At 51.2% G+C, this 12,239-nt stretch overlaps 4 protein-coding genes across 4 annotated transcripts; 2 read left to right on the forward strand and 2 right to left on the reverse strand.

Annotated features, from left to right (window-relative positions):
- Positions 1 to 1,565: 1,565 nt before the first annotated feature.
- On the reverse strand, positions 1,566 to 3,779 carry MCYG_06241 (conserved hypothetical protein; the record flags this gene model as incomplete). Its single annotated transcript, XM_002844231.1, has 1 exon — positions 1,566 to 3,779. The coding sequence occupies one exon, from the start codon at positions 3,777 to 3,779 to the stop codon at positions 1,566 to 1,568; it is 2,214 nt and encodes a 737-aa protein (XP_002844277.1).
- A 1,159-nt stretch (positions 3,780 to 4,938) lies between these two features.
- MCYG_06242 (pre-mRNA-splicing factor clf1) lies at positions 4,939 to 7,053 on the reverse strand (the record flags this gene model as incomplete). Its single annotated transcript, XM_002844232.1, has 2 exons — positions 4,939 to 5,193; positions 5,272 to 7,053. 2 exons carry the CDS (start codon positions 7,051 to 7,053, stop codon positions 4,939 to 4,941), a joined length of 2,037 nt encoding a protein of 678 aa, XP_002844278.1.
- Positions 7,054 to 7,378: 325 nt separating this feature from the next.
- MCYG_06243 (pre-mRNA-processing factor 31) lies at positions 7,379 to 9,196 on the forward strand (the record flags this gene model as incomplete). The annotated part of the gene is made up of 2 exons (XM_002844233.1): positions 7,379 to 7,633; positions 7,706 to 9,196. 2 exons carry the CDS (start codon positions 7,379 to 7,381, stop codon positions 9,194 to 9,196), a joined length of 1,746 nt encoding a protein of 581 aa, XP_002844279.1.
- A 788-nt stretch (positions 9,197 to 9,984) lies between these two features.
- MCYG_06244 (S-adenosylhomocysteine hydrolase) lies at positions 9,985 to 11,820 on the forward strand (the record flags this gene model as incomplete). The annotated part of the gene is made up of 6 exons (XM_002844234.1): positions 9,985 to 10,030; positions 10,108 to 10,240; positions 10,306 to 10,432; positions 10,491 to 11,092; positions 11,146 to 11,581; positions 11,647 to 11,820. 6 exons carry the CDS (start codon positions 9,992 to 9,994, stop codon positions 11,657 to 11,659), a joined length of 1,350 nt encoding a protein of 449 aa, XP_002844280.1.
- Between the last annotated feature and the right edge of the window lie 419 nt (positions 11,821 to 12,239).

The raw sequence follows: 12,239 nt of genomic DNA on the forward strand, positions 1-12,239 counted from the left end.
CCCTTTTCGTCGCAGCAACTCGTTACTTGTACATACGGAGTACTCGAAGAGGGAAGACAACTGATACCGCAACGGCATTGCCGGGTATCCCTAGGTTCGACCCGTTAAGACGCCGGGCAAGCTCGCCAGTCAGCGTCAGAGAAGAAGAAAAAAAAGGAAAATGGCTATGGATACCGTATGTACGTACATAGTACCCGATTTAGCCCCCAATCACGGCCAAAACTGCAAAAAAGAGAGAGACGCCCGGTGAAATGGTTATTTGTCAACAAAGATGCAACGCTCCCAAAATATATTTCCTTTTTATTGTTTTATACATCCTCCAGCATCGCAGTGTGGCTGGGTTATGAATAACGGCGTCAACATGCGTCTTATGCGCGGGTCTTTATAAAGAAGGACATCAACCCCCTTTCTTGCTGCTGTGCATCCCACGTATGTATGTGCCGGCATCTCTTTGCGCTTTGCAGGAGAGGTGCACTTGTACAGCCATTGCAACACTAACAGTTGGTCCCCCCTGGACCGTTGGCTGTGTCTTCAACCATCCGCTTTCTCCTAGTTATCGCAGGAACCTGCTCATCGGAAAGGCCAGCACATTGAGTCTGGAAATGTTTGTGGACGACTGCCAGTACTAACCAAAGGGTGGCTTCTGACTCGATTTGGACGAGGCCATGTATAGACAGAAGTACAGCTTTTGGGGAAGGGAGAGAGCAAGCGAGGGCTATTGAAAACAGGAGGATAGGCGTTGAAGAGTGAGTATATTACTGAAAGGCGGTCCGTAAGTACATACATAGGGTAGAAGAGAGCTAAAGAAGGGACGGATGTTGCTGATATGCCAGGCAAACAAACAAGGTATAGGTATAAGGAACAGATAAAGATAAGAAGATAGGGGAAGGGAGGTCCAACGCATTAATCCAGCCAACAAAAACTGGTCAACAGCCATTAATCATGAGTGGAATCCTGCCTTTGGAAATGGCTCAGATCGGGTATTATTACATGCATGCATGCTTCTATAGAGCCAAAGAAAGAGAAAAAAAAAAAGAAGAAGAAAAAGGGAAATGGTTCAAACGATGGGAACTGCACAAGACAGAGAAAACAAGAGTATGATATGTAAAATAGAGAAAACAGCCAAAAGAGGTAGGGGATCGCTGGGCCATGTTTTCTGGGCGCAAGCCAAGAAGAGAAATGGAAGGGTTTTAAAAAAAAAACATGTACAGTGAAATTTGAGGAATGGCGATGGCCAATAAAGTCCCCTGCCTTAGGGTTGACAGGGCCAGAGCCCAAAGTCCGAATTTGGTCGGCTTCCGCCCCCATACGAATGCAGGTTATACGAAAAGGATGTAGAATCAACCGTTATCCGGCCCCATTAAGGACACACCAGAACGGAATCGACACCTTTCACCCGATTAACTGTCCCAATCGGGGACAATGAACTAAGGCAAAGAGCCTACAAGAAAAAAAAGCTGCCCCCATCTGTTGGCCCCAATCCCAATCCGGTAATTGCAGGGTTTCAGGCATGGACGGGTCGAGGGTGTGTGTGCGTCAAAAAGAGACAAACAACCCAGAATTCCCTATCTGTTGTTCCCAATGTTCAGCCAACTGATATCAGAGCTGACTATTCCCCTGTTCACCGAGCGGGCGTTACGCCCGTAATTAGAGGAGGGAGCACGACTTTCAGGCATTGCATTCAGGTATCGGTCCGGACCCCCAGGCGGCGGAGGGCCGGGGTTATCGTAGTATACACTATTCGAGTAATTACTACTTGCCACCCGAGGCTCTCTTGACATCCGGCCCCAGCGATCCACATCGTGGGTGCTGCCTGGAACGCCTGACGAGAAGGCATCTGTCCTGGTGTCCCTCTTGTCGTCGTAGTAGTCGTCGGAGTTGAGGCTGATAGAGTCTGCACTGGATATCTTCGCTGCCATGCCTTGATGTTGTGTGAATGGCCATTTGGGAGGGTGCTCGGTGCTAGGGCTGCCGCTCGCGACAATTCCTAGGGGTTGTGGTCCGTCAAACCGCGCAACGTTTAGGGGTGGCACTTCGGCTGATACATGGGGCCATCCGCTGTTTTGACAGTCTGATCTGTAGTCGGACTTGGAGTATTTGGAGTCGACAGAGGAGGCGCGGGATTTTATCGATCCATCGATCTTGTCACCCTGGAAGTATTTGCTCCAGCCTTCATCCGTGAGCCGACCATCAGCCTCGGTTGGTTTGGAGTCAACCTTAGCTCCAAAAGAGGGTTTATTTGAAGCTGGTGGGTAGACATCACTGTCAGGCCGTTCATCACGAGTTGATTCCATATCTCGAAGCGGGCTTGGCCCTTTCTCAGATACAGGCATGCAGCGAGTTGGCGGTGGTGGGTTTACGGAACCTCGAGAATAATCGTCAACTTGCCCAGAAATGTATGCCCAGGAATCAGTTGAAGGAACGGGGCCTCTTGCAATCGGTTGTATGGAACGCGTGAGAGGTTCCATTCCTGCATCCTGAAAGCTGAACCTATCCTTATCGTCCGAGTTCATGTGCTTTTCCTTGGTATGTTGGTAGTATAAGCTAGTCCGCCGCCTCCATGCAAGCAGGAGTAAGACAAGAATGATAATGGCCCCGATACCAAGGAGAGTCCCCAGCGTTGCGCCAATAATGGTCAAGGTACGGCCATCAGGAGGAACAGAACCGTGAACTCGATCACTGGAGGTGGAAGTTTCTGTTGCGGAAGGGGAGGAGGTCAATGTTGGTGCAGCGGTTATAGTGGGCGTCATTGTCATTGTATTGCTCATTGGGGTCATAGTAGAGGAAGTCATGGTTGAGACAGCAAAGAAATGGTCAATATCTAGCCATCCATTGACGTCCTGATTAAAAATTACAATAGGTTCTTCATTGTTACCACCAGAAATCACCACTCTGTTGTTATACCCAGGGTCAGACGCGATAGAGGCTCCGGTGCGAGATCCCGTGGGAGCCAGCGTAGAGTTGTAAGCAGGGTATGAGGACCGTTTCCATATGCTGGAGTGACCGTGATCGTGATGCCGGGAGTGAGTTGACCGTCTATGAGGGGCGCCCGGCGGTACCAAGCTATCCGTACGAACTGTTACTGGAGATGCTCCAAGGTCGAAAACTTGCAAGGCCATGTTCCCGTCTATGTAAGGATTTGTGATGACCGGAGTTGCGACAGGATCAACAATTGGACTTTCTAAAACGTAATCAAATGTCCGCCATGCACCGTTCATGAACTGGTAGACTTTATTATCCTCATTACCACCGACAAGTATCGCCGTGTCCTTGCCCCAGGCCAGAAGGACTGGTTTTAGGGATGGTGGAACAGGTCCGCCTCGGGATTCTATGTGATATAAATTGGGGTTCGTGGAGATCACGAACGTTTCGGTTGACGGGCTCGGATTTCCGTTGGTAGAACCCGCGAAGACAAGGATCGACGATAGAGACTCGAGATAGACCGCATCGTGGTTGACTCTATTTTTCATATTGTTTCCATCTAGACTCGGGAATTTCCACTTCTTGTCTAAAAACGAATAGCTCTGGACCCCGAGGTAGTCATCGGGACCACCTGTACCGCCAACCACGTAAAAGGCTGGATTGTTCAAATCTCCATCTGTAGGGCCCTTGAAGCAGGACGCTCCTGTCACAGACATGCCCATGCCCAGCTTCTTCCATTTCGCCTTTGGCTCGAGAGCCAGCGACATAAACCCGGCCGGAGTGTATACATAGAGGACATTTTGATGTATGAGGGTACAGTGGTCCTTGAGCTCGAACGGGGGTTTCGGAGAAGGCATGACTGCGGTCCTAATCTCGACGTATGGTTCGGCAAGGGCGAGAAAGTCGGGAATGGGAAAAAGGGACACAACCCGTTATATCAAGACCGCCAGCCAGATGATCTCAAAACACATTCTACCGCCAGCTAGAATGAAAGAACGCAAAAAATGAAGGTGAGTATCCTACCAGAGGTACCGCGTCAGAAGAACGGACAAGTGGTAAGTCGTTGTGTCTGCATCCAGAGGGAGCGAGCTTCGACCGTTTCGAGAGAAGATAGTAAGACTGGCGATAGCTGTGTAGTCGCCAAAGAGCTGGTGGATGCTCAGCACCAACGTCACTCCGTTCAACCGAGTCCCGAGCTTGCGAGCCCTCGTTCTCGTTACAACCGATATGATCTGTACGGCTGGTGGTGGTAATATTGAACGAACGAAAGAACAGGTCGACGACTCACAAAGTCAATAACCTGATGAAGTCAAAAAAGGAGTGTATATACTCGAAAGGCGAGAAAAGGAAGAAACGAAATAACCAACAGCACAGTTTGCAAGAACCGGCAAACGAGAGAGAGACAGAAGAGAGAGGAAGAGGAGAGGGAGGAGAGAGAGAGAGAAAGATCTGTTTGAAGGAAGCGAATGAGACCAGGGGCAGAGATGGGATGTCTCATGCCGCGACGCTCGTACTGCGCAAGGAGTGGCCTCCTCTGAAACGGACCATCAGGCCTTCTTCTGCTGCTTCTTGCTGGTTGTAGCGATCAAGGCTGTCCCTGAGCCGTGTTAAGGGGCGTCAGGCACGCGTATTGTGGATACACCAGACCCTACGTTGATACCGCCCCCAGCCAATAACAACCCAGGAACATGGGTACGGCGGGCCGGTCGGTGGGTTCCCGCGGCCTTCTCCACCAATAGAAACATTATGGAAACCAGGGTGGACCCTTCCTTAACCCCTGCCAAGCCACTCCCGGTAAATTACATACGGGCGCTTGTGTATTTTTCTGTTTTCTTGCCTGGTTTTGTTTTTTTCGACCGATCGCTTGTTTCTTGTATATAAAGGTCGTACGGGGGATGACCTGTTTTTGCCTTGGAGGAAGTATGTACAGAGTGCAGAGTAGAGCCCGGAGTTGCTGATAAATGAAGATGACGAAGAAAAGGATGGGGAGGGGGGAAATGAGGAGCCTTGCTATGTCTAACTCTGGGCTTCCCGGGTTTGCTGCTGCTGCTGCTCTTTCCATCGCCGTGCTGTTGACAACAGGTTCGATATCATGGCGGTCGACTCGTCGTCTGCAGGGAAGATGTAGTCGATGTACTCCTCGAACCTGTCGTCGTCTACCTTGCGCTTCTTCTTTACCTTCCTGGGCATCTGTTTCTCTATCCTGCTGATGTCGTCCGGGGATCCATGCGTGTGCTCAAACGACTTCCATGCATTGAGAAGCGCAACGCGCTATTCAGGAACAACGTGGTTAGCGGGATAAACAATATATAAATAGCAGAGCCGGTCGTGGGCGGGTAGAAAGCTTACCTCTTCTCTCATGTCCTTATCCTTCATCACACGATTCGCCCGCTCGAAGACCTTCCTAGCTCGGCTCTTCGCTTCTTCAGACACCGGCCGCTCTTCGTTCTCATCCTCTTCCTCGTCGCCCTCAGGTACATTGATCTCGAATCGTGCATAGTTGATCCAGACCTTCACGTGGTCTGTCTTCTTCAGCAGTCGCTCGTACAGGCTCCTGGTGCGGTCGTACTCTTCCTCGTACTCCTCAAAATCGATGTAGGCTTTCCACAGCAGCTCCGGCATGTCAAGTGCCGTCTGGTTGATACCGAGTTCATAAATAGCTCTGGCACGCTCCACATCATCGAGACCCCTTTCTAGCTCTGCAAACTTGATCCATGATTCACTCTGCGATGGATTCCACTCAATTTGTTTCTCGAATAGGGTCCGGCACCGTGAAAATTCAAAAAGTTTACGCTCAATGTCAATGTAACCCCGGAATAGTTTGTCCTTGGGGCACATCCCGATGGCCTGTCCCAGCGTCTTCCGGGCCAGCACCAGGTCAAGCTGCCTTATCTCAAACTGAGCTTTCATTAGCCAGATCTTGGCAAAAGTAAACTTCTTGTGTGGGATGAGCTTTAGGCATTCTGTGTATATCTGCCGTGCGCGCTCGATATCTTGGTTCTCCATCTCCTCCCACACGGCGTAGAATATCCAGAGGTAGATGTAGCGTCGCCAGTGCCGTTTCTCCTGCGACGGTGGGATCTGAGCAATCGCTCGTTCGTACGTCTCTCGAATACGGTCCACGTCACCGGACGTCTCTTCCAGACGGGTTAGGTCAAACCACAGATCATAGTTCTTTGGGTTCTCTTTGATCTGTTCCTCATACTGGACCCTCCGCTTAGATAGGATCACGTCCTCGACGCCGACACGGTCACCAAACTGTTTCTCAAACACGGTGTAAGCGCTCTGCAGGGCGGCAGACTTTGACCGGGGTAGTCTGTCGAGAGCGAATTTGTAGATAGCCCTGGCACGTTCGTACTCTTTCAACTTGGTCTCGTACCGCGCATAGGCTATGAAGAGCCTTTCATCCATAAAGTCTGTCCCGAGCGTCTCGACCGCAGTCCCATAGACCTCTCTGACCATGTCACTAGTGGAATTCTCTTCTTCAAACCGCGCCCATTTTATCCAGTTCTTCGTCTCCGGGTGAACGGTAATGAACCGCTGGAAGATCGCCCTTGCACGGTCCAACTCGTTGTACCGTTTTTCCAGCTTAATGTAGGCATTCCAAGCCCCCTCATCTGGCTCCCATGACATCCACCGCTCAAACACCTGTCGAGTACCCGCGATATTCCCCAGCATCTCCTCCATGTACACGTATTTATACCACAGCTTATCCACGCGCGGCAAAATGGTGACGGCCCGGTCAAACAAGTTCCTGGCATGGTTGATATTGCGATTCTTCATCTCCGCCTCTGTATACCGTATCCAAAGCACGACCGATGTAGAGTCAACGTCCAGCGCACGCTCGAATATCGACCTTGCACGGCGAAATTCCTTCTGCTCCAGCTCCCATTGAGCGTACTTCATCCAGTTGTTCATGTTAATCCGGTTGCGGCGAACATAGTCTTCGAATTCCTTGCGTTTGCGGCCCTGGTACTCATGGAGCTCTTCAAGATCTGCAAACCGTTGTGTTGGGGCTTGCAATGAGGGCTCCTGACGGTCAACGGCTTCGCGAAGGAGCTGTTCAGCAGAGATCTGCTGGGGCGCGGCGGCCTTGTTCTTGACCCTTGGAGGGCCACGGGAGGAATCCATGGCTGAGAGTAAGAGTACACCCTCAGAGTATGTCTCTGTAACCGGGGGTATGAGCTCCTGTAGGTGTTTTTGTATTGTTATATTGTCGTTGGTGTCGTAAAATGCTGTTTTCAAGCTGTTGTTTTTCGATATAAAAAAGTTGAAGCTTTTTCGACACGCCAAGAATTTGCAACTTAGGTTGCTAAAGTCCGCCGTTAATTTTTTCTCGACCTTCAAAAGTTGAAAGACGAAGAAGATACAAAAGTGATTTCTTTGCCACGAACACCTACCGGCAGCCTGTCTCTTCTTGATGTTGATATATTGCTAGAGCTGAGCTCAGGACACCATGGCGACCCTTGCAGACGAACTCCTGAATGATTTCGAGGACTCCGGGAGCGAAGTTGGACTCGATGACGTGCAGCTCAAAGACCAAGACGAGCGCGATGGCGATGATGGAGCTACGTTCATACTGCCTGAGAGCGTGGATGAGGGCGACAACGATGAAGAGGGACAGGAGCAGATCGAGAAAACCCAGTTCAAGGGAGTTGCTGATGTCCGGAGCGTTGCGCGCCTCATGGAGACACTGCGGCCCATCTTGGAGGTTAGTATCATGACACTCATGCTGTACAGGAGGCATATCCTAAATGTCGGAGACTAACGGTTTACTGGTTAGAAAATTGCACATTATAAACAGCTACCCGATCGGGAGCAGACAAGGACGGGTTCGGTCGAAGACGATGAAGAGTACCATCTCCTCACGCAGTCCAACTCGCTCTCCACATCGATCGATAACGAAATCATGCTTGTCCACAAATTTATCAGAGACCACTATTCGTTGCGATTTCCGGAGCTAGAGACGTTGATCTCCAACCCGGTAGATTATGCGAAAACCGTTGCCATCTTAAAGAACGGGCCGTTCGACGACATCAAGGCTATGGCATCATCGACAGACAACCTGGTTGGGCAGACATTGCGAGCTATCCTTGACGGCCCATCGTTGATGACCGTTGCCGTGGAAGGGACGACCACACGAGGCAGTCCACTACCTGTAGAAGAACTAGAGTGTGTCCTGCGAGCTTGCGAGATGATGTTCTCCCTTGAGAAGGCGAAGACGGTGCTTACAGAATACGTGCAGTCGAGGATGACCATGTTTGCTCCGAACCTAACGGCTCTCGTTGGATCGTTGACTGCAGCTCAGCTTCTCAACTACGCTGGTGGGCTGACAGGATTGGCCAAAATGCCTTCATGCAACATCTCACCACTAGGTTCTAAAAAGCAGGCCCAATCTGGGTTTGCCACCAACGTTGGAATACGGCACCAAGGCTTCCTCTACCACTCTCCCATCATCCAAGATATACCGAACGATTACAAGATCCAGGCAATGCGTATCGTATCTGCCAAGGTAGTGCTTGCAGCTCGAGTGGACAGGGTGCACAGCAGCCGTGACGGCTCGACCGGAGAGCAGCTAAAGCAAGCCTGTCTCGAGCGGCTGGACAAACTCACTGAGCCGCCACCGAATAAGGGCACCCGTGCTCTTCCCGCGCCGGACGACAAGCCGTCAAGAAAACGAGGCGGTCGACGTGCGAGAAAAGCCAAAGAAGCGACGGCGATGACAGATCTACGCAAGGCCCAGAACCGTCTAGCGTTCGGCAAGGAGGAGAAAGAAGTAGGCTACGGGACGGGAGAAAGCACCAAGGGTCTCGGTATGCTCGGACAAGAGAACCAGGGACGCATCCGTGCCGCCCAGATCGACCCCCGAACAAAGGCCAAACTCAGCAAATCGAACAAGGGCTGGGGCACTGCCACTCCAGCGCCGGGCCATGCATCCTCTCTCCATAGGTTGGGCAGCACCCCCGGGAACGCATCGGTGTTGAATACACAAGGTCTCCGTACAACCGGCGTCGGTCCCGTCGCGGGCTCCGGTACAGCCAGTAGCATCGCCTTCACGCCCTTCCAGGGCCTCGAGCTGGTCGACCCCAAAGCCCAGGCAGAGCTAAAGAGGAAACGGGCCGCCGAAGAAGACCGATGGTTCAAGAGCGGAACCTTCACGCAAGTGGGCAACCAGTCGAGCACCACGTCTGACTCCGGCTTCAAAGTCCCACGCCTACCGGCCAAGACTGCTCCGGGAGGACCAATGGGGCCTCCTCCGAAACCCGCTCAGTGAACAAGACTCCATCTAGAGAACAGCTTCCCGCCAAAACCCCTGCATTAACAAGATAGACACCCTCTGACCTGTCATCACAGATCCAAGTCGACATCCGAATCAGGCAGAAGAGACATGCACCACCGCCGGTAAGTAACCGAGCGTATGACTTTATTCTTTCTCTTCCGCTTCTTCTCCTTTAGTACATCGCCTATACCGCACCGGTTCATCCACGAAGACGGGCCCTTCAAAACACCAACTCGCAGCGCTGACCAGCCACTACCAAGGCTGGGGATAATGTCAGCACTTCCTCTCAGCCGTGATTAGAATGCAGGCAATCAAGGGTCTGATTGGATACGAGCCAACAAACATACGGCGCTTCTCTCTGCTTCCATCTCCTCCCGCCGTCTCGACGTTTCGATCAAGTCTGTCCATGTATATCCAGACTGCAGATGTACGATAGTAACAGCTACATACTCCTCGACAGATACAATTAAACCAGCAATCTTCTTCTTCTTCTTCTTCTTCCTTTTCTTCTTGATATAAAACATGAAGTCGAAAAAAAGAAAAGCGGAAAATCTTTCGGTCCGAGTTTTCTTCCTTTTTTCCCCCACTTCGGAGACTTTGATAAATTCGACCTAAAAAAGGTCGAAGCCGACTTTCTCTTCTTCTTCTTCTTCTTCTTCTTCTCTTCTCTTCTTCTCTTCCTTACAATCAACATCTTCACCTTCGTCTCTTCATTCTCGTCTACAGCATCAGCTTCATCTGCTTCTTCACCATCAAGTCCGGTTCATCAGTTTCAGCTACACCCCCACCATGGCTGCTCCCGCTACCAAGTTCAAGGTCGCCGACATCGTATGGCATCCCTCCCCCCTTCACATCCATTCTACGGTAAAATGTGATGGTCAGCCCTGGCTAATTGTCACTTCCAGTCCCTCGCTGCCTTTGGGCGCCGCGAGATCGAGATCGCCGAGATCGAGATGCCCGGCTTGATGGCCATCCGCAAGAAGTATGCTGCAGACGCCCCATTGAAGGGTGCCAGAATCGCTGGGTGTCTCCACATGAGTACGTCTAGCTGTTGAGATGATGCTAGTCATGGTGATGAGGATGCAGAGCTGACGGTTAGATAGCCATTCAGACTGCTGTGCTCATCGAGACCCTCACTGCTCTAGGTGCTGAGGTTACCTGGTCCAGCTGCAACATCTTCTCTACCCAGGACCACGCTGCTGCCGCCATTGCTGCCTCTGGTACCCCAGTGTAAGTGCCCTCTGGCCAATTGCTGTTCCTTGCTGCTTTATCTCTAACAAGGGTATAGCTTCGCCTGGAAGGGTGAGACTGAGGAAGAGTACGAGTGGTGCCTTGAGCAGCAATTGATTGCCTTCAAGGACGGAAAGAAGCTCAACCTCATCCTCGACGACGGTGGTGACTTGACCTCTCTCGTTCACAAGAAATACCCAGAGATGCTCAAGGACTGCTACGGTGTCTCTGAGGAGACCACCACCGGTGTCCACCACCTCTACAAGATGATGAAGAGCGGTGAACTCCTTGTTCCTGCCGTCAACGTCAACGACTCTGTCACCAAGTCCAAGTTCGACAACCTCTACGGATGCAGAGAATCTCTCATTGACGGAATCAAGCGTGCCACCGACGTCATGATTGCCGGTAAGGTCGCTGTCGTCGCTGGTTACGGTGACGTTGGCAAGGGCTGCGCCGAGGCTCTCCGCAGCATGGGTGCCGCCGTCATCGTCACCGAAATCGATCCCATCAACGCCCTCCAGGCTGCCGTTGCCGGTTACCAGGTCCTCACCATGGAGGAGGCCGCCCCCAAGGGCCAGATCTTCGTCACCACCACCGGTTGCCGTGACATCCTCACCGGCGAGCACTTCACCGTCATGAAGAACGACGCCATCGTCTGCAGTAAGTATTCCATTATCACGTACTTTACATACATAATACTGACATCAGACTAGACATCGGTCACTTCGATATTGAGATTGACGTTGCCTGGCTCAAGGCCAACGCCAAGTCTGTCCAGAACATCAAGCCACAGGTCGACCGCTACCTCATGCCTTCCGGCAACCACATCATCCTCCTCGCCGAGGGACGATTGGTCAACCTTGGCTGTGCCACCGGCCACTCTTCCTTCGTCATGTCCTGCTCGTTCTCCAACCAAGTCCTCGCCCAGATCCTCCTCTTCAAGTGCAACGACCCCGAGTTCGGCAAGAAGTACGTCGAGTTCGGCGCCACCGGAAAGCGTGAAGTCGGCGTCTACGTCCTCCCCAAGATCCTCGACGAGCAGGTCGCTTTCCTCCACCTCGAGCACGTCAACGCTAAGCTCTCCAAGCTCACCACCAAGCAGGCTGAGTACCTCGGCCTCGACGTCGAGGGTCCTTTCAAGAGCGACATGTAAGCATTCCATTACTCTCCTATCCCTTCGTAGCAGTCGACGTCCATTGCTAACTCTTTTACAGCTACCGCTATTAAGTTATGGGAACGTAAACATGGGAGCGTGCTTTTTTGCTTGGCTTAGCTGATTTTTATTTCTTTCCTACTCCGTTTATTCAACATCAAAAAATTAAGGGCAAAAGGGCACTGGTATGGTATATGTCATATAGACTTAATTTCAACATCTCGAAACGAATAATGCACGTCACGCCAAAGATGCGTGGAGGCTATCTCATTACCGGCATTAGTTTAGCGTCAGAAAATGCAACATGATAATGATCAAGCTCCTTCCGCTGCGTATATGCTTTTCAACGAGGTCGAAGGGAGCCACTTCGTCTAATTCTTATCTACGTTCCCTTCATTGTATACGTGTTTACTACCCAGGGCCTTAGATACAACGAGCAATGGAGATTTTATAATTATTATTACTTTTCAACCTACTTAGTACCTAACTAGCCTCCTGTGTAGTTGCTTATTAAGTGCCGTGCCTTGCGGAACAAGTGGTCGGCGGGTATATTTATACTAAAGAACGTCCAAGGTTAACACTTATAACCACAGAAACTAACCATATTAACCATCCCGCCGGCCAAGATACTATGTCTCTCTCTAAGCCCAAGAT

Source organism: Microsporum canis, genomic scaffold, assembly GCF_000151145.1.
Source record: "Microsporum canis CBS 113480 supercont1.6 genomic scaffold, whole genome shotgun sequence".
Classification (NCBI taxonomy): Eukaryota; Fungi; Ascomycota; class Eurotiomycetes; order Onygenales; family Arthrodermataceae; genus Microsporum; species Microsporum canis.